At 33.4% G+C, this 24,593-nt stretch overlaps 4 protein-coding genes and 1 long non-coding RNA gene across 5 annotated transcripts; 4 read left to right on the forward strand and 1 right to left on the reverse strand.

Annotated features, from left to right (window-relative positions):
* The first annotated feature begins 37 nt into the window (after positions 1-37).
* LOC131847313 (protein unc-45 homolog B) lies at positions 38-3,366 on the forward strand. The gene has a single exon (XM_059196865.1). It carries the CDS (start codon positions 443-445, stop codon positions 3,269-3,271), a length of 2,829 nt encoding a protein of 942 aa, XP_059052848.1. The 5' UTR covers positions 38-442; the 3' UTR covers positions 3,272-3,366.
* A 1,705-nt stretch (positions 3,367-5,071) lies between these two features.
* On the forward strand, positions 5,072-8,414 carry LOC131847320 (uncharacterized). Its single transcript, XM_059196878.1, has 2 exons — positions 5,072-5,163; positions 5,654-8,414. The coding sequence occupies exons 1-2, from the start codon at positions 5,142-5,144 to the stop codon at positions 8,302-8,304; spliced, it is 2,673 nt and encodes an 890-aa protein (XP_059052861.1). The 5' UTR covers positions 5,072-5,141; the 3' UTR covers positions 8,305-8,414.
* Positions 8,415-11,905: 3,491 nt separating this feature from the next.
* LOC131847298 (uncharacterized) lies at positions 11,906-12,875 on the forward strand. The gene is made up of 3 exons (XR_009357706.1): positions 11,906-12,034; positions 12,509-12,542; positions 12,789-12,875. It is a non-coding gene; the product is annotated as an uncharacterized LOC131847298 (long non-coding RNA).
* Positions 12,876-13,415: 540 nt separating this feature from the next.
* Positions 13,416-22,839, reverse strand: LOC131847184 (phenoloxidase subunit 2). The gene is made up of 12 exons (XM_059196670.1): positions 22,729-22,839; positions 21,488-21,683; positions 21,041-21,149; positions 20,589-20,709; positions 18,162-18,370; positions 17,481-17,733; positions 16,644-16,796; positions 15,874-16,008; positions 15,324-15,505; positions 14,773-14,915; positions 14,361-14,596; positions 13,416-13,898 (listed from the first exon to the last, which is right to left on the reverse strand). The coding sequence occupies exons 1-12, from the start codon at positions 22,837-22,839 to the stop codon at positions 13,671-13,673; spliced, it is 2,076 nt and encodes a 691-aa protein (XP_059052653.1). The 3' UTR covers positions 13,416-13,670.
* Positions 18,844-20,550, forward strand: LOC131847194 (2-(3-amino-3-carboxypropyl)histidine synthase subunit 1). The gene is made up of 2 exons (XM_059196681.1): positions 18,844-19,204; positions 19,294-20,550. The coding sequence occupies exons 1-2, from the start codon at positions 18,964-18,966 to the stop codon at positions 20,316-20,318; spliced, it is 1,266 nt and encodes a 421-aa protein (XP_059052664.1). The 5' UTR covers positions 18,844-18,963; the 3' UTR covers positions 20,319-20,550.
* Positions 22,840-24,593: the final 1,754 nt, after the last annotated feature.

A 24,593-nucleotide genomic window follows, 5' to 3' on the forward strand; every position in this document is an offset into this window, starting at 1 on the left:
TAAACTGACGTGTCTGATATTTGAAGTAAATGTCGTTCAAACTTAATATCATTAAAAAAATTAACACACGAGAATATTTTAGAATTATGTAAATTATATTAACATATAAATTACAATTTAATACTCAAAATGTGTATTAACTTGAACAAAAATAATTCACTCTTTGATAAGACAATTCACATGTCTCAAAAATAGTATAATGGATATTAAAAATGTTTTCGAGAATATTCAGTTTGTGAATCTCCCAAATGTCAAAACTAAACTGACTGTATCTACCTAGCTACCTATCCACATAAGGAGAACAAAAATAAAGTTCTATTTTAACCCGTAAATATGAGAAGAAGCCCCGAGAGTTTACTAGAACTTTCGTCGAGTGTAATATAAAAGCAATCTCAAACCTCAATCGTCCTCAATTTTAATCTGAATCACTGTAAACCTAAAAATGGGTGTTTATAATGAGGAAGCGGAATCCTTCAAGATTAAAGGCAACGACGCCTTCAAAAACGATAAATATGAAGATGCGATATCGTTTTATTCGAAAGCTATTAATCTTGCAGAAAAAGACAGTCGAGATATGGCCACATACTTGAAAAATCGTGCAGCTGCCTATCTGAAGACAAATGAGTACAACAAAGTTATTCAAGATTGCGATGAATCATTGAAAATTGTGCCAGAAGATCCCAAAGCGTTATTTCGGCGTTCCCAAGCATTGGAGAACTTACAGAGATATGAGGAAGCTTACAAAGATGCAAAAGCTATATTTACCATAGATCCTGCAAATAAAGCCATACAACCAATTTTGTCACGATTGCATGCTGTAGTACAAGAACGTGCGCGACAAAATGCCCAAACGAGCAGTAAAGTGGAGCAAATGTTTAAATTGGCCTTTGACTTTAATGAAAACAAAGAGAAACGAGAAAAAGCTATGAGCAATCTTTTAGTGCTTGCAAAAGAAAACTCTGGCGGGGATATTATGTTAAAAAATGGTATAGTTTATAAAATTCAACAATTGTTAAAGGTTGAGAAAAACTCTGATATATACTGTAATGCAGTGAGAATTATTAGTCAGTTATGTAAAAGAAATATTGATAGAACAAAGAGTATTATTAAAATTGTTGGTGTTCCATGGTTTTTGGAAATCATTGACAGTGATATTGATGAACAAGTGAATGTAGCTCAATACTGTATTCAACTCATACTCAATTCTTTCTCTGGAATGGATAATAAAAAAGATACAAAACCTGATTCAAAACTTTGTGAGGAAAATAAGAGTGAAATAGATGTACTTCTTACTTGTTTAACTTATTCTATTACAAACGCAGTTATAACTGGTAAGGCTAGAGATGCAATTATAGAGCTTATAATGAGAAATTGTCATTACAGTACCATAAACTGGGCAGAGAGGTTTGTAGAAATCAAAGGACTCCATAGATTGCTACAAGTGTGTAGTGAACTGGAGGAATATAAATATGAATCTGCAATGAATATTACACTTTCTTCAAGAACCATCGCAGCTGCTTGTCTTGCTAGAATATATGAGAATATGTACTATGACCAAGCCAGAGAACGGTTCAACAACCAAGTGGATGAATTTGTTAAGGATAAATTAATGTCACCCGATCTTGAGTCTAAAGTAAGAGTTACAGTCGCCATTACATCATTGTTACGTGGACCACTTGATGTTGGAAATTATGTGATTTCTAAAGAAGGCATTTTAGAAATGATATTAGTCATGGCCCAAACAGAAGATCTTCTACAGCAGAAGGTAGCATGTGAATGTATCATTGCTGCAGCTTCTAAGAAAGACAAGGCAAGAACAATCATCAATAAGGGTGTGGACATTTTAAAAAAGTTATATGTGTGCAAAATTGATGCTGTCAGAGTGAGAGCTCTAGTTGGATTGTGTAAAGTTGGCAGTTTTGGAGGTGATGATGCATCTATTAGACCATTTGCCGATGGTTCTACGAAGAAATTAGCAGAAGCTTGCAGAAAGTTTTTAATAAATCCAACAAAAGATAATGATGTAAGAAAATGGGCTGCTGAAGGCTTGTCTTATCTGACTTTAGATGCTGATGTAAAAGAAGCATTGGTTGAAGATAAAGCAGCTATTCAAGCTCTCATTGAACTAGCAAAATCTGGTGATCAATCATGTTTGTATGGTGTTGTCACTACACTGGTCAATTTATGTAATGCATATGATAAGCAGGAGGTATTGCCAGAAATGTTAGAACTGGCAAAGTTTGCTAAACATCACATACCGGAAGAACATGAGTTGGATGATCCTGATTTTATTAATAAAAGAATCACAGTTCTTACCAAGGCTGGTGTCACATCTGGGTTGGTAGCACTCTGTAAGACTGAAAGTGACAATTCTCGAGAGCTGATTGCTAGAGTTTTTAATGCAATTTGTGGTTTACAAGAGTTAAGGGGTATAGTAGTTCAACAAGGAGGAGCAAAGGTATTAATACCATTATCATTAGAAGGAACTCTTAAAGGTAAAAAGCAAGCTGCCCAAGCTTTGGCCAGAATTGGGATTACTATTAATCCAGAGGTTGCCTTCCCAGGTCAAAGGAATTTAGAAGTTGTCAGGCCATTATTATCACTTCTACATCCAGATTGCACTGCTCTTGAAAATTTTGAATCAATGATGGCTCTATGTAACTTAGCTGGAATGAATGAAACTACTAGAAACAGAATCCTCAAAGAAGGTGGTTTGGCTAAAATTGAGCATTATTTATATGAAGATCATATGATGCTGCTTAGAGCTGCCACTCAATGTATTTGCAATTTACTTCAGTCAGATGATGTGATAAAAACATTTGAGGGTAATAATGACAAAACAAAGTTTTTATATCTTTTATGTCAAGAAGAGGATGTTGATACTGTATTAGCTGCTGCAGGTGCCTTATGCATTTTGACTTCTGTCAGTAAAATTTGTTGCAGAAAATTGTTGGATATACAGCCTTGGTTAGAAACATTAAGGTGTCTTCTTGCTAATCCAGATAAAGAAATACAATATAGAGGTACTTATATACTGTATAATATTATAAATGGTGATAAAGACATTGCATTCAAAATATTTGAAACTGATGTGATGGAGATATTAATGGCATTGACCAAACTTCAGGAACCAGAACTAGAAAGGACCAAGCAACTTGCTCAAAAGTCTTTAAATGCAGCTGAAAAAATGGGTGTAATACGAAAACCTGATGAGGCACCAATGATGGATCCATTTGCAGAAGTTGAGGATGAAGAGGATCAGGATAATTAATAAATAATGACTAATAATATAAATTATCTCTTATAATATGTTATATCTTAATGTATTTTTAATTAATTTATATTAAACTGACTATTAATAACAAATTGGGTTTTCTTTTAAAAGTTCTGTGATATTGTAAATCCTTGTATTATAAGATAAAAGTCAGCCTTGTAATACAATCTTCAATTTTATTACTGTCTATTTAATCGTTTACTTAGATAACAAAATACATAAAATAATCAATAATAAACATTTTGTAACATAGGTAAGGGTTACGTGGAATAACTAATATAAATTTTGTTTTTAACAAAAATACAATTGAGTAACAATAATCATAATAATAAAATACGTCATTAGTGTTTTCTATCAGCAAAAACATTTGTGATGTAACAAAAAAATTTGTACAACCATCTTAAAGTCAAAATAATTTCAATGTAAATCCACCATATTGTTGTACATATTTTTGTAAGTATCTATTCAAGTATAATTATTATTAATATTAACTATGAATAGCGTTAGCGTAGCCAGCTCATTAGTCTGTAGTAGAATTACAAAAATGTTCATTTCCTACTACACTCGCGCCACCTACACGTTTAATGTACTATTCTAAAGGTACTACGCTCCATAGAGTTATATATATATATCTAATGTAATGGTAATACTTTTTCCAAAGCAATTAGTTTACAGTTATATCCAAAGAGTAAAATAAGTATAGCAGAAGAATGAACGTATACCGTTCATTTCTCCGGTATACTTACTAGACCATAATATAATATATGAAGAAATGAAGAGGTAAATGTTGATTTCAAAATATAAATATTATAAAATGGGTTATGATATATATATGCATATGATAATTATTTATCTATCTAGGAAAACTAGGGTTTATACCCAGTAGATCATTCGTCATAAAACGGAGATAATTTCTCAATTACATCTAAAATAACTTCACAAATATGTAACGCCATTTGGTACCGCAAGTTCTATTTGGAATCAATTTCTAGTAAATAGGATTTTTAATCCAGGGTTAGTGCACAGACGATAAATACTGGAATTTATCGAATGTCGCCAAACCTGAAAAAATATGTAAAGATATTGCCCTGATCTGTATCATCATAACACTGACAATGAAGTACCGGATGTGGAAGTCTACAAAATTGAAAATGAACCAAGGTATTTTTTTTATTTGTTTCTTTCAGAATTTGAAATCAATAGAAGTACTAGATTTGTATTTTTAGAAATATAAAACTACGAACAGTATCGCATGCACTATGTGGGCAAAAGGCAAAATAGCCTTTGAGTTCGAACTTCGAAATGTCGAACGTTTCCATTTAATTTGTTATACGTTTATATCGTAATATTTTTAAATTATACATTAATTTAATCGAAATAGAGTACATCCCTTGTCGATTCTTCACAATTTTTTATATTAATAAGAATAATTTAATGGAATATTATTTTAAATTACATAAAAAATCCATTCAAGTTTGCCGCTTTTTTTATTCCAATCTTTCCATAATGGAATACCGCGTCCTTCCCCCTCCGTGTTCCCTCCTATTCCTACCATTTTTAAGTAAAGGTGCTTTATAATGCACACTGGGCATCGTAATCCTTTATTTTTAGTTTAGAACTAAATTGACCTGATAAAATTCAGATTGTTTATTCTACCTACAATAATGAATATTTATGTACTATTAACAACCTTTTATGACATATAAAATTAATAATCAAGAACATATTTTAGAATCGTGTCCGTTAAGAAGAGTGTTTCAAAACGCGACATACTACAAACCTTTTAAATGACAGCTTGATTTGGTTTGGTTTCCGCTACTGTACTATTGTGCTATTTTTTAGTTTTTCATACGAAATTTGTGAGGAAATGTCGATTTCAACAGCTACAGGTACACATTTAATGTTAATAATAGTTTATTTGTAAAAATCTGACCTTGAAAGTTAGTGTTTACTATGAAACCAGATAGATTAAGGTTTTCGGAGAAATGCCATGGAATCCCATATGGCGGTCCACTCACCACATGATATACTGACGCTATTGGGTAAAACAGATTATAATTTTTATATGATCAATTCATAAAACTGTTGTTTGATGAGTCAAATTATAGGTTAAACCTACTGTTGTATTGGGTTAGGTTACTTTGAATATTCAGTTTTTTCTGGACTGTGGCGTTCCTGCGAACTTAGGACGCTGGTCACCGATATATTAGGTCTGCTTCTATTTACTGCTTTGTTGCAATGTGTGTCAATAATACAATTGTTCTCAAATAAACTAATACAAAGATTGTGTTTGTTTCTGTTTTTACATTTGTCTTTGTAAGTTTTTTTAAACTCAGACAATAACGTTTTTTTTATAACAATACTTTGTTTTCTTTCCAGATGAGCGTACAGAGGGGGATGATGATACATCACAAGGAAGCCAGCCAAAAGATGAGAGCAGTGAGTCAGAGAATGAAATAGAAAATGAAAATGAACCACAGAGCCAAAATGGGGGTTCTCCAAGTCCTGAAGTTCATGAAATTACCAGTGATGAAGACGATGATTGTGTTGTGTCAAATGAAGATGAATCCTCGAATTCAAGTACTGACAGTAATGGAAGTTCAGAAGAATCACAACAGAGTAATAAGCAAATCGAAAAGGCTAAAATTGAAGAACAGATTGAAAATGGTGAAGAAGAGAGTGATATTGAGGAAGTATCAATGGAGGATCCATTAAACCAAACAAATAAAACTAAACCTATAGTGGTGAGTGACTCTAAAGGGTTAGCAGACTTAGCATCAAAACAGCCAAAATCTAATGGAGATCAAAATAAAGAGCCAACTGTTGTAATTATTGACACTAATACAATACTTTCTGGAAAACCCACAATGCCACCCACAATACAAACCAAAACCTCTACCAGTGCATTGGATGCCCATAATTTGTGCCAAAGCATTGCTGCCCGTGGCACTACTATCACTCCAGTTAGCTGCAAAACCACTACATCTACGCAGCAGAGCACTGCACCTACACCCCAACCAAACATCTTACCATCTTTAACAGATGACATGTTTGTTGTTGAAGCACCTTCATTTATAGTTCCTTATGTCTATGAGAAGCCATCTGTTAAACCTTTCAGAGAGTTTGTGGATAAATTAGGGAAAGAGCTAGAAGAACTTAAATTTAAAGAAGAACAGGAAAAGTTAGAAAAAGAAAAAGCAGAAAAGGAGAAAAAGGAAAAAGAAAGGCAAGAGAGAATTGCTAGGGGGGAAGAAGTGGAAAAAGACACAGAATCTGAAGAGCTAGATGAGAAGAAAAAAACAGAGGATGGGGCATTGAAGGAAAAGAAGGCTGAGAAAAAACGACGGAGACGTTTGAATGATGAGGATGATGACTCATGGGATGGTGAGTCTAATTCTGAATCAGATGATGATGGTGCAAGTGATGATGATATGGTAGTTATTAAAGACAAAGATGATACTGCTATTGATGAGTTCAAGGACTCCATGAACTTGTTTCCTAAGAGTGTTTCTGGAAAATCTGATAGTTATTTTGATTGTTCTTTAGGTCAATTTTTTATAAATATTGGGTTGAATTTGGTGCAAGAATTTGTTCAGAGTGATTTGTTAAAGCAACAGAATCGTAAATTGTATAAAGAAAAGAAATCTGGTCGTAGCACAAAAGCAACAGAGACAGCTATTGCTTCATTAACACAAAATTATGAATTTAGTAAGAAGACAAATGCTCCCTATTCTTTACAAATGAAAAGATGTGATTTTTGTAGTTTTAAAACAGAGTCCATCTTGGTAATGAGCCACCACTTGGAAGCTCCTCATATGCGAAACAATATTTACAAATGTAATACTTGTCCATTTGAAATTCGTAGTCCTCATGATATTTTGTTTCACATGGAAGCTGAGCACAATATCAGAGGTCGGTTGGAAAGAGCACCGGCCTACCAGCAGTGTGCTAACTGTCATTTTGAAGATAATAGTAAAACTAAATTAGCAAGACATCTCATTGCATGTGCTAAGAAATTTAAACCTGAGTTCAACTTAGGGCCTCCATTAGAATGGGAACCCCCAGCAAAAATACCAAAGCTTTCTAGAGCTCGTAATAATATGATGAACCCTTATCAGTCTAACTTTAATCGGCCACAAATAAGTATGAATAATTTGGGTCGACCACCAATGAATGTGACCAGTCTAATACCAGGTATGCCGATACTTGGACGGCCGCGTGGCCGCCCACCCATGACAACCTCGCGACCTACAGCAGTTTCTGGTGTGCCCATCATACGAAGTGGACTAATGATTATGCATAACAATCCTCCAGCTGGCACTACCATTTCCAATTATCCAATAATCCAAAATAGTCAAGGTAGTAATAACACATCTGCTACACCCAAGATATCTATAACACCCTTACCCCGTGCTCCCCAACCTTCCTCTTCACAATCCTCACAAAACTCAAAGGCTGCCTTTGTTATTTGCGAAATATGTGATGGATATATAAAAGATTTGGAACAACTGAGAAATCACATGCAATGGATACATAAAGTTAAAATTCATCCCAAAATGATTTACAACAGACCTCCATTAAACTGTCAGAAATGCCAGTTCAGATTTTTCACAGACCAAGGTCTTGAGAGACATCTGTTGGGGTCTCATGGTTTAGTGACTAGCTCTATGCAAGAAGCAGCAAACAAAGGTAAAGATGCTGGTAGGTGCCCTGTTTGTGGTAGAGTTTACCAGTGGAAGCTACTCAATCATGTATCTAGAGATCACAACATGACACTGAAGCCAGCACATCTCTCATACAAATGCACCGTGTGCACAGCTACATTTGGAATGTACAAGCAGTTTGAGAATCATGTGTACTCTGCACATAGTGTTGTTGCAAAACGGGTTATGGATAAAACTAAAACCAGCACTCCACCAAAGGCAACTGATACGGACCCATTGCTTAAGCCTTTAAAAATCAGTGATGAAATTACAATCATACCACAGCCTGCCAAATCAAATGTAACTATCACAGCAAAAGGTAAATAACGTCAAAGTTGAGGGAGTGTGTGGTGTTCGGGAAATACACGCACACATGACGTCAACCAACTGACTGTATGAAGAGATGCACTTCCGTAACTTGAGCAGTATTGTGTAAATAAAGCTAACTTGTAACACTATTTAAGATATTGATGTTGAAAGCAGGAAATATAGTGACAATGTAGGCAATGAACTAAGTGTGGATGTTATTTTTAATAAAAAACAAATTACAGTGTAGTGTAAGTTGTAAATTCAATGTATAAATTACATAGATATCCAACAAATTGTGTATTTTGTGAGATATTCATTGTAGGTTTCCCCACTTTGTATCGTACTCGCAGCTTGCGCACTGTGTTTTGTTTCGTCACAAAGTATTGAACATAATGATCTGTAATCTGTGTCCTCACTGTATATTTGTAGGTGTGGATGTGATGTGTGCTGTGAACGCGCAAGTTGCACCTTTATTTTCTAATAAGAACAATTGGTAGACTTATTTATTTGCGGAATTGCTATATAAGAAGATAATTATTATATTGCCTGCCTTTTTTATTTAAATCATATAGTTAATAATCTGTGTTTTTGAATTATGAATTATTGTAACATATAATTTAGGTAGATACTTTCCATTTGTGTATGTATAATAAATCAATTATGATTATCATAGATTAAATAAGGCATTAAGTTAAAAACTCTTTAGAATATATTCTTAATTAAGTTAATTATCTCAACTGGAATATTGTCCCGTATTGTTCGAATTATCCCATAGAATGCAGACAGTGTTTTGGTAAACAGTTGCAAAACTGACTTCAGTCTTAATTATATCTGATCTCAGGTCAACAGACTGAATGTTGATTTGGTAAAGGTTTACTGAATTGTTAATGTACTTATAGAACTGAAATGATGTATTTTTTTTATTTAATAAAAAAGACCATTGTAACGAGTTTTCTTAGTTTCACTTGTAAAGCTTACATGTACTAATTGTTGTCTTCTATAATTATCGCACCAGATAGTCAATTTCTCAGCCAGACATGACAATTTTCAGTATTCACGACAATAATGATTATGAACAGTTATTCAAACTAACAAATCTCATTTGATAGAGATTTAATTGCACAATTTTGCAAATCTTAATCCTAATAGGTTGACCTCCACATGGTTCCACCTGAAAAGAATCGTGATAAATTCCTGGTGAATTGGTCACGATGGCTAACTGACCTTACTTCATCCTTGAATAGAGCCCTGAGCTAGAGAATACTTTTAGCACATTGTATAATCGTGCATAATAAAGTAAAAAAATAGAGTTTGTCATACCTAAGGAAAAACAACGCGAAGCTAATTATCAAAATTGATTAAATTGACTAGAATATATATATATATAAACGATTTTCTATTACACATTTCTAAATTTTTCTATTCAAAGGGTAATTTTTTTTTCTTGCAAATTGTCTTAGCTCATATGGTAGGAAATAATGGCGAAACCTAAGATGTTGCGCACCTACCCTGAAAAATTATAATTGACTTGAAGAGTCCAGGGTTATGTTTCTTGAAAATCTATAAGTGGTTGTTCGTAATAAAAATGATGACGCAGATAGCTAAGTGCGAATATTTGAAATTTCCATGACGCAAGGATTAAGTGCTTGTGTTCGTCGTTTCGGTGATAAAATTTAGAAAAGTTAAATCTCAAACGTTGGTAGTTGGATTTATCATTAATTACACGCAGGAATTCTTTTCGTATTCCTCATAATTAAGGATTGTGGTTGAGGATAAATATCTGTCCTGCAGAAGTCCTTTTTTGACTATATTTTTCGCCTGTATAAGTTTTTAGTGCCCGGAGATGTATGGATTTTCTCAAGACAATAACCTGCCAGTAGGGGAAAGGGAATTGTTAGTAATGTGGACTCATGACCCTCATTAATAGTAATGTACAATGTTCCCCTGGAAACCATCGTCATAAATTCTTGGTAAATTTGTCACGATGGGCTAACTGACCTGACCTCATCTTCATCTTATCATCCTCCACTTGTGCCCCGCTAGCGTAAAGCATTAGCGCAAGCGGGAGTACCATGCAATTATCATCCGTAAAAAAAAACCTGCCAGTCACGATTAGACTCGCCAACTCCGATTATTTTGTTGGATCTAAATTAATAATAAAAAATTTAGGTACCTATTTAACTCCCAAATAAAAAAAATAACTACGTAATAAATTGTAATTTTTTTAAACAAAATACTGAATAATTGATCTATTCGCTTAAGAACTATGATGCCACATACACACACAGACACGTCAATAATTACTTTCGTTAACTGTTAAAAAAGTAGTCGGCAAATAATTTGAATTTCTGATAAATAATATTAATTTATCTATCACTATTGAATTATCTTTCCCTCTTCTACATTTCTTAAACGATACCTATGGGCATGTGATATGCGTTGCGATCAGAGTTGTTTCGATGAATATGGCGGCAACTAGAATTAAAATAACGTAGGTACGTTGAAATAGAATTTGTAATAAAATCTTCCACTCATTCAGCCCCCTCCGTAAGATGTAGATTCAGAAATCGTTTTATACATTAGATATAAAAGTAATACATATCTGCTTATATTAAATGGTGGTATTATACGTATATTATATGTAACATTTACAGTGTGCATAAAAAGGTCGGAACAAGGGGTGATGAAAACACCGTTAATAAACTAAATTAATCGACTATTCGTTTGGTCGCTGCCACAATGAATTCAAGCCTTTCAGGATGTTTACATCCTATTTATACTATCCTCTCTATTTTAGATAGATAGAGTTGTTCTATCTATCAATGTGAAAATTAGATGATTAATGACAACAAATGCAGCATCAGTGTTAATATTAACAATATTATCACGAAATCTTTAAAAAAAAATTACGGAACCATTGATACAAGATAATGAAAACACCGATAAGCCGAGATACAAATTACAGCATGAAATAATATTTTTTGAATTTTGAATGTTACGTGCAAGTACGTAAAGTTCAAAAGTTTTCGTTATAAAGCGTTTTAGTTTAGCTATATTGGACTGATGGACTTTTTGGGAGATGTATATCACCCATAAAAAATCATTCCATTTTTTTAGAGTTGCTAACTTAGCCTTTTTGGGGTAGATCTAGCAGTTTCTAGGACTTTACATTTTAATTTCTTGTATTTTAATGTCAAATTGACAATGAAGTATTGGTTCCGTCTGCGCTAATAGCAATAGCATTGGGTATAGCTAAAGAATGCAAAGTACTAAAATTAATAAACTATAATGTACCATATATATTTTAAAATATATATACAATGTACGGACTTTAATGAATTTACTATGTTTTTGTGTTTAGCAATAATTGTTTCGACTTTACCAAGAAGTCTTTTTCAGGATGAGAATGGTTTGTAAATAAATAACCAATTACAGAATACTTAAATTTAATAACTTAATAAATTAATCAACTATTAGGCTTATTTTATAATTAAAATCATACGTTTTAATTAGAGAATAAGCCCAATACTTTAATTTTTGCCCCATCATAGCCCATTCAATGATTTATAACTTATCAAATTGAAGCTTAAGCCAAAAATTTAAAAGCGTGTAGGCAACACTTTCGTTCATTTCGTTCTTCTCTTTAGCTCTTATGCTTTGCTTTCCAATCATTTTCAATTAGCTGCAAAGCACAGTGTTAAAAATTTATTGTTCATAAATTACATCGTAACAAATATTAGTGAATTTGGTAAGACATACCTGAAATTCTTTTTTTACATTTCATAATGTTAGTATAAATTAGTCATGCGTAAATTTGATTATTTCCAATTTTCTATTATGCTCAAATTGCGACCCACGTGGTAGTAGACAGATTTTTAAAAGTTAATGTGGTATTATCTACGTTCAATAGATAGCTTATTATTTAGATAAGAGTACACTTCGATGCGATATTGATTTTTGATAAGCTTTTCTTTAAAACTACAAGTGGGAAGATAACGATATTTGGTTAGTTCAGATAACCGCGTGCCAGTAAACTTGTCGATGACGTCTTTGATAATCCGATGCACTTCTATAATTTTATGATGACAACAGACACGAGCCGAAATGTGTTAATTATGAATAACACGTGATAATAAATGATAGGGCTGAAAAAACGAAAATTGTTAAAATTTAATTATCTATTATTATGTACCTATTAAGTATAGTTTTTTTTTCTTTGCAGGTCATAACAGCTGGCTGTGTTCCAATATAAAAAGGTTAAACATTATACTATGAACTATGCATGTACCTAATTAATGTTCAATTAAATCAAATTGTAAAAATTCCTTAGAAACACTAGTACAATTTTTGTTGAAGTTCATGATGAGAATTAACACGAGCCGATTATGTGTTATATTGATAATAACGTGATATTAAATGATAGGCCTGATATATTTAATTTATACTAATTGAATCCCAAATTTACTATTACTATTTCTCATACCATTTTTTTTCTTTTACAGATTTAATGGGCTCCTGTAATATAATGGTAACTAAAAAACAAGGGTAGAGAACACAAAATATTGAATCATAATTTTAAGGCCAAATAAATATTTTTATTAATTATTTGTTGTTTTCTTTATTCATTATTTTCCCATTATTCTTATGTTTTCCTAACTCGCTTAATCCAGAATCCTTAAATACGGGTGTGATATAAATTAATTTATCAATTTAAAGCTAAGTTTAATTAAGGAGTGATTTTTTTAACCACTAGAGTATCTAATTTAGTAATTGTGTTTTCAAAAAGGCCATTTAAAATGTATTGAACTGCAATCAGCAGGTTCAACTACCAGTAGGCTGTAAAACGTGGTGTCATAGCTTTGAACTCTGTTGTCAAGAATTTAACATCACATTGCTTAAATAGAAAATATTGATAGAGGCAAAGTTGAGAACAAGAAAAATGAATTATCTGGCTTTACAGCCGGCGGTATAAGCATTTTATTTCTTGATTGTATACATAGCACTATTATACAAGTTACTTTAATATAATTATAATAAAAGGACGAAACCTAAATTCTTCTTTATATACCTAAAGGAAAATTGTAATGTTAGGTTTTTGGAATAAAGACATATTTATGTATTTGCATATCTTTATTTCTAAATCCAGTATCGTATTAAGTATTACAAATAGGGTCAATTATTTACAGTAAATATCTTAAATTAAATATGTACATTTATATTTAATACATAAGCCTAGACCTAATTACCAGCCTTTCATTTTATTAATGCCACAAGAATATTAAATACTTGAAAAATAAAATAAACATATTCACATAGTATTCTGTTACATATGAATTTGTTGTAATATTTCATTACTTTGATGAGTACCTAAAAAAAGTTGCAATTTAGGATTGAGGGTTTCTAGGATTAGGTTCTGTGACATTGTTCAAACGAATGGTGATGTCCTGCAGTGCCATGTTAGGCAATATGAAGTCTTCGATGTTAGTGGCTGTGCGTGATGGTCTGTCGAATGGGAAACCCATGGCGCGCTTGTCCGGGTACTTTCTGTCGCGTAGACCGCAGAAACTAGACGCCTCCTTGCAGGAAATCTCAACGCTGCCGGGCTCGTCAATCTGTGTAATAACGCTGTATTATAATAGCTCATCCTGTGACTTAGTATACGTGATACTTGGAATAATAATAGTTTACATATAGCTTTCCTTTTAACCGATCTGAATAAAACAAAACTAAATTGTAGGCAAAGGTTACCGCAATACAGTAGTGTAAACTCCACCTAAATTGGTTAAGTGGCATCTTGGATTAGCGCGCACAAACAGACAATATTTTAACATCGTTTTGGGTTCTAGATTGCGATGCTAAATAGATGAGCTCATTAATTTTATCGGGGTAAACTGTTTTGTGTTTGTGGTTTAAGGGTAAGATTAGGCAGTGAAGTAACAAGGTGGAGAGGTATGAGACTTGTTCCTTGATAATACCCACGGATTACATGGCGATATATTCGTGAAGCAACGGTTTACTGTTGTCACTTTACATCCATTCTTCGTTCATTTCATCAGTCCATAAGAAAAACGTACCCGGTCCAAATCGTAGTTAGAGAGCATAACGAACAACGCATAAGGCGCTCCAGCCTCCGTTCCCTTAGGAACGAGCATGTGTTGAGGCCATCCACATCCGCAGAAGTTGAATGCCGCGAGGTCGGCACGACGTGGGTCATCAGCTTGAACCGATAGATCACGGAACGTCTGTTCGAATGGAATCGTAAACGTCGACTCCGTAGATTGACGCGTGATGGTGTTCTGACCAGCATTCACTGAAATTGTTAACATTTTTTACTTAAAACCTAACACTCATAATTTCATTCCAAATAAAAAAGTTCTATGCCTTAGGGCAAGCTGACAACCCTAGACAGTTTAATAGCAATAAACAAAACCAATATTAACTTTACCATCAGTATTACAGCTATAAATAAATAAATAAAATACTTACATGGAGTTACGAATCTGTCCATTTCTATGAACATCTTTCTTTGGTCAACCAGTGACCACGCTAAATTGCGCTCATCAAACTTCGGGCTGATGAAAATCCGTACTGTGGTGCGCCGGGCGCTGCCCGTATTGTTCACATTGATGCTGTAAATACGCAATAGTGATTATTAGAAGTCTCGCCTATCTGAAATCATAGGCATATTATGTCCACCCTAAAAGATCTAAAGGTATGTTGAAAAACCATCACAGTAACTCGGTTTGGAAAATTGAAGTATTAGCAAAGTGTATTTTCCCTGTTATTGTTAATCAATGCTTTTATTATTTAGAGCGCGATATGTAAGGATGTTCAGTAATTTCTTGTTTTACTTTTTCAGAAAAATGTAGACAGGGTGGGACTAAGGCCTAGGCAACCTTGGCAGGTGCCTAGCGCCCGTAATTTTTAAAACTGTGACTTAAAAATAGGACCGGAATTATAATATTGCTTAGGGCCCGCTTTAGCCTTAGTTCGCCACTGACTATAGGTTTAGTTTTTAGGTGTTTTTCATTACTCACACGTATCGGAAAGGCCTGTGATTAAGATGGGTGAACCGTGCGTACACGGGACCACGGTTGGAGAAGTCCAGTCCTCGGGAGAGGTCCACGTCACTAGACATCCAGAATGTACTGAGAACATTCTGCGGACTGCCCTGTGTTTCTATACTTACTGAAGTCACTTGGACACCAGGATTCTCCAACTGTAATACAATACGTGTAATAAAGTTGCAAAATAACATTCAAAGATAAAAAATAGGCGTTGCAATTATTAAAGATGGTGTAGTCACAGAGATACTCAGCGAAATATACGCAACACTTGACATGTATCTCGCTGGGTATATTTGAGTCTGACGGACCAAATGGCGCACACATCGTAGTCTCACGGATAACTGAAGAATGTTTTATCCTTGTATGTATATATTGCTGTAGAAATCAATATGAAATATGTAAGTTAGCACAATCCAGTTGACAAGTCGGGAAAGTAAAGCACTAGGTCGCAACGTAAATTATTGATAATTTATCAGAATTTGTAAATTACTATGTACCGGATTAAATAATTTCGTCTTACCTCGGAGCGACTATACGGGCGTACGAAGCTGGATTCTTTGTGTTTCTGGAAGAGATCGTCTATCCACGCGTGCCAGCGGTAGAAGAATGGATCGCGCATCGTTGTAGCTTCATCGGCGATCACGCCGAAAGATTCCTATTTCAGTTACAATAGTGTGGTAAGAGCGAGAGACTACAATGTCAACAATGGGTACCCCTGTCTCAGCTACTTCAGCCGCCTAATAATTTGTTGTTGCAAGGATGAGATATACCAGTGAAGCTACAGAGTACAAAGGCATAATAACTTGGTCCTTAGGAATGGCAAAGCAAGAACATATGGTACCGTCACACGTTGTGGCACATATGCGTAACGTATCGGCGTTGATGATGTGACGGACTGTAGTGCTATGAGCTTGCCATTCCAGTAAAATACAAATCTAATATATAAAATCCTCGTGTCACAAATTGACCAATTTTTACAGAATTTTATATGCATATTCTATAGGGCTGAGAATCGGCTACTATCTACTTTTCATATCCCTAAGTTATAAGGGTTCTCCATCCCTAACATTTATTTTTGGACTATTTTTATTATTATTTATAACGTGGCATTAAAGAATACATACAAAATTTTTCACCCTTCTACCTTTTAACAAAAAACACTCTTATTTTTTAATGGCGATTTTAATTTATATTGCAAAACAATATATGCTGGTCAGCTAGTAGAATATAAAAAGTACATCCTATAACTTGTCAAGAGGCAGTGGTATAGAATATAAAAATATTACTTACGAGATAGCGGTGGCTCGGATCATGGACGTATGCAGAGAAACTGTGTCCATTGTTGTGTACACTTCCGTAGAGTTCCCGATTGGGAGACAGGATGCTAGCCTCCACCATGTTACCCAGCGTGTCAATATCTAGAGGTTGCGTTGATCCATTCGGCTGAAAGTAGGTATTTTTGTTAACATACAAAAAACAATAAAGTAATAGTAATTGAATTTCAATAGCGTAAGTGTGCTTTACTAAAAGTAGAAAATAAGAAAACTCGGTAAATCGATTCAACTCATACACCGAATGTCCAATTAAATTTTAATTTTAAATACCTACATTTATGTTATTTATAACTAGCTGTAGTCGTGACTTCATTCGCGTGGAAGTTAGAGAATTTTTCTAAAATAAACGTAGCCTCAGTTAAGTACTCCTTATTACATTAGCTACCTGCCAACAAAAGTCCCATCAAAATCGGTCCAGCCATTTCAGAGATTGAATATACATAATTTGCTTAAAGTACATTCTGAATGATACCCAATGATAATATTAATTATTATAGATAAAATTTCAATGAAATATATTTTTTATCAATTTTAATGAAATACCTACATAAAATTATCAATCGCATCATGGAAGTCTAGTAATAAAATCTACAGAGACCAAATAACAAACCAATAACAGTTTTCGTGAAAATGAGTAAATTTCCCCAAAAAGTAGGGATTTAAATATTTTAAACTTCCATAGGTACTAAATAGATCACGTGACCACAAGTTCACAATTTATTACAAGACCACAATTTATTCGCCTCTTGTGGAAAGTTGTTCAGTTTCCTGAAAACTATTCAACACTAGTTACCAATGTGACAACTCCCATTGAGATAGCTTCTTCCAGGTTCCTCCTCCAGCGTTCCATGTCAGAAATAGTGACGTTCAATCCATCTACGGGACGGTTTAGATCTTGCCATGTCATATTAGCCTGTCGCGGGGGCCAGCCGCGAGATGATGTTAGGCTGTCTAACTTCGGGAAGTAAGCTTCGGGTATCGGCTCACGCCAGTTACTAAATTTTTTTACTCTCTTTAGAGAATTATTAATCCGCTCGCAATTGAAACTGTTAAATTAAAAAATAATGTATTATGATAGGTTCTATACAACTGATAGACATACTAGAATACAATTAATTTCAATTAATACTAGTTAATATTTAATTAGTAGATTGCTAAATTGCTAGGTCATTGGCCACCGAGGTAAAACAAACAAAACATTTATTTAAAAACGCATGTATGTATCGTATTCATTGTAACTATTTTTTTATTTTGTTCAAAAATAAAAATAGTATTCATTCTGACGAAGATATTACGTAACATAATAAATCTAGAAAGAAATGAAACATTTCTTACGTTCCCCTTTATTCAGGTAAATAGAAAACATTTTCGATTAATTTATAATAGAGTAAAAATTAAAAAAAAAAACATACAAATCGTTTTTAAAAGCTCTATTCTATCAAGTTGTTATAAAAATAAATAAGTAGATAAGTACCGGGCTATGATTTGTTGATGCATGTAGAAGAATAATTCTCCACGACGATCCTTAGCGACGATGGCTCTGTCGCTGGCCGTAAACGGATACACCAAATGCCAATGCCAGTGATGTAAATTGATCCCAATATCTTCACGCCAGTATGCAAGCCGGTGCTCTTCTTCCAGATCCGTCGCAGTATAATCTCTTGGAATGATGATCGGAGTACGCTGAAATTATAGTAGAATCATAGGAGTATCTGTAGGGTGAAAATTTTGTAATGTCGCAAAATAAGTAAAACACTATAACTTTATGCAGGTTTCATATTCACAACAAAACCTATTGTTAATATGAAACCTGCAATATATATTTAACCGAATAAAAAGTAAAATACTTTGAACTGGCAACACTGATTGTGACGACATTGACACTTTTGTGTGACATTGACATGACAGTTTAACACATTGTCAATTAGTTACAATCCTTTATAAGCTGAAAATATTTTGGTGCTAATTTAGAAATTTTAAAATATTTATTACTGTATATTATAAAACAAAAACTGATGATAATGTCCTTTTTTTTTCTAATCTATGACCTAGTTCATATCTTACATATTTCTATAGTACAATTAATCTTGCTACCGTAGAAGCAGAATGATGCTTTTGCAAACTTAAACAATTAACGGAACGTTTCCTTTTGCAAAAGTCACGTAGGCCATATAAGAATACTGCGCGCGTGTTGATTGTTATTTAAAAGTAACCTGCTGATTTATTTATAAAATTAAATTTTTATCTTGTGTGATGTGTGTTTTATAAATGATCAAATGGAAGAGTTTGCTCTAAATCCAGGTGTAGTTGTAGTCCGAGCAAAGCCCGAAGGGCAAAGAAAAACTTTCAAACCTAATATACGATCAGTAAATAAAATTCCTGATGAATTGTTGAAGAACCCTTTGTTGAACATAGCGTGTGAATCATTACCACAAAACTATAACTTTGAAGTTCACAAGACGATATGGAGGATACAGTCCCTGAATGCGAAAAGAGTGGCGTTACAAATGCCAGAAGGTAAGATTTTTTACTCTAATTGTTTAATAACTTTACTATTATAATACGACCTGTAGTAATATTTTTAAAATTTTAATGTATAATTTTAGGTCTCACAATGTTCGCAACAACGCTATGCGATATTATAGAGGCTTTTACGAATGCGGACACTGTGATAATGGGCGACGTGACCTACGGAGCATGCTGCATAGATGACTACACTGCAATAGCACTTGGCGTCGATCTACTCGTGCACTATGGACACTCCTGCCTGATACCCATAGATCAAACTAGTGATGTCAAGGTGCTTTATATATTTGTTGATATCAAAATAGATCCCTCTCACTTTGTAGAAACAATTAAACTAAATTTTCCTATAAGAACACACCTAGCATTAGTTAGTACAATACAGTTTGTGACGACTCTACATTCTGTTGCTAAAAACCTTCGAAGTGAAGAGTATATAGTTACTGTTCCACAGTGCAAGCCTCTGTCACCTGGTGAAATATTAGGTTGCACTGCACCCAAATTAAATAGTGATGTTATAATATATTTAGGTGATGGTAGGTTTCACTTAGAGTCTATCATGATAGCTAATCCAAATATACCTGCCTACAAGTATGACCCCTATGATAAGAAGTTTACATCAGAGTTATATGAACATGAACTTATGCAAACTAATAGACAGAATCAGATTAAAATAGCAGAGGAGTCAGGTAGCTTTGGTCTTATATTGGGCACCCTCGGTAGGCAAGGGAGCACTAAAGTACTAAGCAACTTAGAGAAACAAATTCAAAATTCAAATAGGAAATATGTGAAAATATTACTATCAGAGATTTTTCCCAGTAAGTTGTCTTTATTTAAATTAGATGCTTTCGTTCAAGTTGCTTGCCCTCGCTTATCAATTGACTGGGGTACAGCATTTTCTAAGCCATTGCTGACTCCATATGAATTTTCTGTTACATTGGGTAATAGTAAATGGCTCATGAGAGATGGCACATATCCTATGGATTTCTATTCAAATGATAGCCTTGGACCATGGACGCCTAATTATAAACCTCTTCTCTGTTCGGGTACAGATAAAAAATGTGATAACTGTTGTGGTGGCAAAGGAAAAGACATTTTAAGTAAATAATATCTTAAATTCCAACAACTACTAAGGAATACAAAATATGGCAAATCTCATATAAGTTGTAGTAGCATATTTATATTAATTTCTTTCTAGCATTTTGACTGATCTTATCATAATTTGGCACATTAATGCCATAGTTAATTATGTTGAAATAATAAAATAGCAACTGCTTGCAACATGTAAGAAAATTTTATAGCCAGACCTTGTTATACCAATTAACATTGTATTAATAAGTCACAAGTTGATATCAATATAATTTGATTTGATTCTTACTGGAACCCCACGGGGGAATACTGCGGCTGTCTCGCGCGCCTGAGCAAATACTTGTGAGTCCAAGAACTTGGATGGGAATGTCTCTGCAAAGTTTTGGATTGGTACATTTCTGGTGTCACGTCTGTAACAAATTAGTTTATGATAATCATATGTATAATGAGATATGAATATAATTAGACACATGCTATTTAAATTATGGAATACAAAGGCAGTTTTCACTTTCCTACCTATTACATTAGTTCTAATGACACTTAAATAAAAGTAAGTTTATAGACTCAGAATTGCAAATATTGTTTTGAATAAAAAAAATCCTAAATATATCAATATGGAAGCAAAAAGAGTGACAAAGTTATCTCTGCAATTGTAAATGTGTATTACTCTTGTGTAACTTGGCTTTAAATTAAAATTAATAAGATCTTAAAATCTATTTATAAATTATTTATTTTACATACCTATGCATCAGCACAACTGAGTAACAGTAGTTGAATAGCTGTGGGTTAAGACGTCCTCTAGCGTAAACACACGATGACAGTAGATCATCTAACTGGTTTTCAGGAATATCTGAATCGTACGAATTATTTGTAAATAGTATAATAAATGTTATATGTATATTGTTTGTAGTATGAATAAAAAGCCTATGATTTAAGTAGGAAAATAGTTGTTTTATTATTTATTATGGACTTGTCTTTATGGCACTCGGTTTTTTGATATGTTAATTAATCCATTAAAATATGAAAGTATACCAAACAAAATCGCATTTATAGTGTCATACTAGGTAACACGTCTACTATACTACTAATGGAGTATACTTTAATATATATACAAGTTGAATTGAAATTATAAAGTACAACCAGTATAAAAACTGAACAGTAATAAATAATCTTGGACATCATACTTACTCATGAGTGTGTCAATAACTTCGGTGGCCATCTCCTGATGCTTTGGCAGGAACAGCGAGAAGTCGGCATCGGTAGGCAGTTGCGACGCTATCGGGAATTGCGGAGGATTGGATAATGGTTTCAATGAGATCTTCTCATCCGCGTCCTCACCGAAACGATTATTTAGCGCGATTCCATTGTCCTCATAGTCCACGGGCTGACACATATTTAAAAAAAAACGGGCTTCATATAAGTGCGTTTATATCCTCTACATCTTATATTATAAAAGGTATACTAAGGAGAAGGCCAGGTCGAATACTCATAGAACAGAACCTTTACAAAAAGACTTTGTAATTTTTTATGTAAATTGCAAATATTGTTTTGAATAAAAAAATCCTAAATATATCAAAATGGAAGCAAAAAGAGTGACAAAGTTATCTCTGCAATTGTCACACTTTATAATTTTTTTATGTAATTGGAAGGGCAATCAAGCTAACGACCCTTCTGATGGTAAGCGCCAACCGTCGCTTATATACATAAACAGGGACATCACATTGTCATGTGACATACGTAATACCACTCATGCTAAATCGATTAATTTTCATACTAAATTCATGTCATGTAATTTCGCAGTTAGTAGAAACGTTCTAAAAGTTATTTTAAAAGATACTCTTTGCTTTTTAGAGAAATTTCACCGAATAACTATTTTCGCTGTCGATAATATAATGTTAATTTTGGGTAATTTGTTAGATGCAAGTACATTGTATTATAGAGAATAGACTGAAGGATACTGAGATTCAAAAATATATACCAAATAAGTACCTACATAAACGTAGATGAGACAAGGTTCTATTTCCAATATTACAATTTCGCTATTGATTTTAGTCTTTATTGGAACAAAATGTTAGTATAATACCTTTTTTTATATAATTAAAATGATAAACAAGTTCTTGGCCCATATTTTAAGTAGCAAGTGTTACCTATACCTATATCTAACAGCAACACGGATATCATGTCATATAGTGTCCGTTGTACCACTTCTCTGTTGTCATTGAGTTCGAATGTGACATGCCTCCATACCCATCATTTTAGTAGCATATCACCCTTCAACAGAAACACTTCACAAAGCAAACTTGCATGGTGGCTGATGGGTAAGACCGAGGTACTGACGCAGACAGTTGTACAGAGTCTACCTTAGTGAGTAAAATACACTATACATTAAATATACTTAAGTACTAGTAGTATAGTTATTTGTAACTCACCAAAAGATCTTGAGTAAGTTGGAATATTGCTCCATTTTCGCCTTTGGGTGTGATCAAAGGTTCGTTGGGACGATCAAACAAGAGTTGGAAACTCTTTACACGGTCCGCCATTGTAACGAATTTTATTTATTAGATTTCAATAATATGATTATATAATTTAATGTTTAATGATAATTATAATATTTGTTTATATACTTAAAAAAACTCACTTCACAGCGTACTGTGAAGTTGGAATAGCATATTCAATGAATGTGTCTTTTTTATATAAAATTATTTATGGTCTGGGGTGCAACATTGTACGCGGAGTGCAAAACCACACCAACCACAAAGTATTGGTATAATTAGGCAGATATTTTTTGTGCGAAATCATGATTAGTTTGAATGAATACAGGGGTGACCAAACTAATCAATTCTCATAGAAGAAAACTTCATACTTAATTACAAAATGTAAGTTTGTATGAACTTATAACTTTCGCTTTTTATTTGTAAAATGTTATTAGCATTTTATATATCATACATAAGTGTATTAAAAAATAAATATTTTTTATACATCTGTAGGTTTATTATATTATGTATATATATATATATATATATATCAATGGCATTATAAATTGAATGCGGTTTTCACTATAATATTTTATTGGCTTTTTATAACTTTTTAATGTTATTCACACACACATAAAGTAAAAAAAAAACGCAGTAATGCGTATTTATAAACTAAATAGCATCCACAAAGACACGGGCGCAGTCAGTAGTAAATGACCTAAGTTTAAACAGTCAATTCAAATGTGCGGGAATCGAACCTGCGTTTATCGAGCGAAGTAAATATGAGGTATATCTCTCATATTTGTGCTGTCAAACAGCTTGCTTTCAGTTGAAGGTTGAAATAAGATAGGGAAATCACAAGGTACAGACGTATGATGTCTTAGTCATCCGGAGTCCGAAATGCCAACGCATATGAGGTACTACTAGCATTACATGATGACATGGTTGGTACTTTTCACGGTGCATGCTGATGACAATTTGTTGTTCTGGCAAAAAAATATTCGCCAACGTGAGAATTAACTTATCTACTGATAAGTTAATTATTAGTCAATTTCCTCCAACGAACCACATCCACTATCAATGTTTCGGTATGCTTTTACCTATTTTAATCTACAGTAACTACGGCCTGTTATCAGACCCTGTTACTATGTCATTGTGAATATGAATTATTTTTTAAGGGGACACAACTTCAATCCTGAGTAAATGCGGTGTTTCGTAAACTAATATTTTTTATTTAAACCATTAGTGTATTTGAGTTTGTTGCAGTCCTGACTCCCAAACTAGCGTGAAATAGCTAAAACAAGGATAACAGTTATAATTTACGTGTAAACTTAATTATTAGTTTTATTAAAGTATCAATTCTTTATTAAAATTCTTCTTGATATTAATTAATGTGAGGGTTTGCAAACATTTTTGGTTGTTTGTTATTCAATCAAGGTGGAACGGATTCGATATATGGATTAAATTATTCATAACTAGCTGTCCCCGCGGCTTCTCCAGCGTAAAATTTATACCCCATGTGTTATTCTGATGTATAAGCTCTATGCTGTAAAGTTTCATCAAAATCCGTTCAGTAGTTCTTGTGTGAAAGAATAACAAACATCCATCCATACTCGCAAACATTTATAATATTAATTAATAGGACTTATTAATATCATGTTTCATGTCAAATTTTGTCCTAGTCACATTGAATACTTGTATGAATTAAATACCTTCTAATGTAGATAACGCCGCGACATATGGTGAATTTATTTTGCTTTTTGAGGATGGCAATCAAGTACATCCACCAAAGTATATGGTCTCCGCAGTGAGCCTATATG

Source organism: Achroia grisella, unplaced genomic scaffold (assembly GCF_030625045.1).
Source record: "Achroia grisella isolate CSIRO2021 unplaced genomic scaffold, CSIRO_AGI_Agris_v1 utg109, whole genome shotgun sequence".
NCBI lineage: Eukaryota > Metazoa > Arthropoda > Insecta > Lepidoptera > Pyralidae > Achroia > Achroia grisella.

Excerpts from the sequence above, each read along its gene's own strand:
- LOC131847313 (XM_059196865.1), top strand. The coding sequence starts at position 443 with ATGGGTGTTTATAATGAGGAAGCGGAATCCTTCAAGATTAAAGGCAAC.
- LOC131847320 (XM_059196878.1), top strand. The coding sequence starts at position 5,142 with ATGTCGATTTCAACAGCTACAG. Across the intron at positions 5,164-5,653 it reads GTCGATTTCAACAGCTACAG|ATGAGCGTACAGAGGGGGAT; the intron begins GTACACATTTAA and ends TTTTCTTTCCAG.
- LOC131847194 (XM_059196681.1), top strand. The coding sequence starts at position 18,964 with ATGGAAGAGTTTGCTCTAAATCCAGGTGTAGTTGTAGTCCGAGCAAAG. Across the intron at positions 19,205-19,293 it reads GGCGTTACAAATGCCAGAAG|GTCTCACAATGTTCGCAACA; the intron begins GTAAGATTTTTT and ends GTATAATTTTAG.
- LOC131847184 (XM_059196670.1), bottom strand. The coding sequence starts at position 22,839 with ATGGCGGACCGTGTAAAGAGTTTCCAACTCTTGTTTGATCGTCCCAAC. Across the intron at positions 18,371-20,588 it reads TATTCCCCCGTGGGGTTCCA|CGTACTCCGATCATCATTCC; the intron begins GTAAGAATCAAA and ends CTATAATTTCAG. Across the intron at positions 16,797-17,480 it reads CAATGGGAGTTGTCACATTG|CCGAATGGATCAACGCAACC; the intron begins GTAACTAGTGTT and ends ACCTACTTTCAG.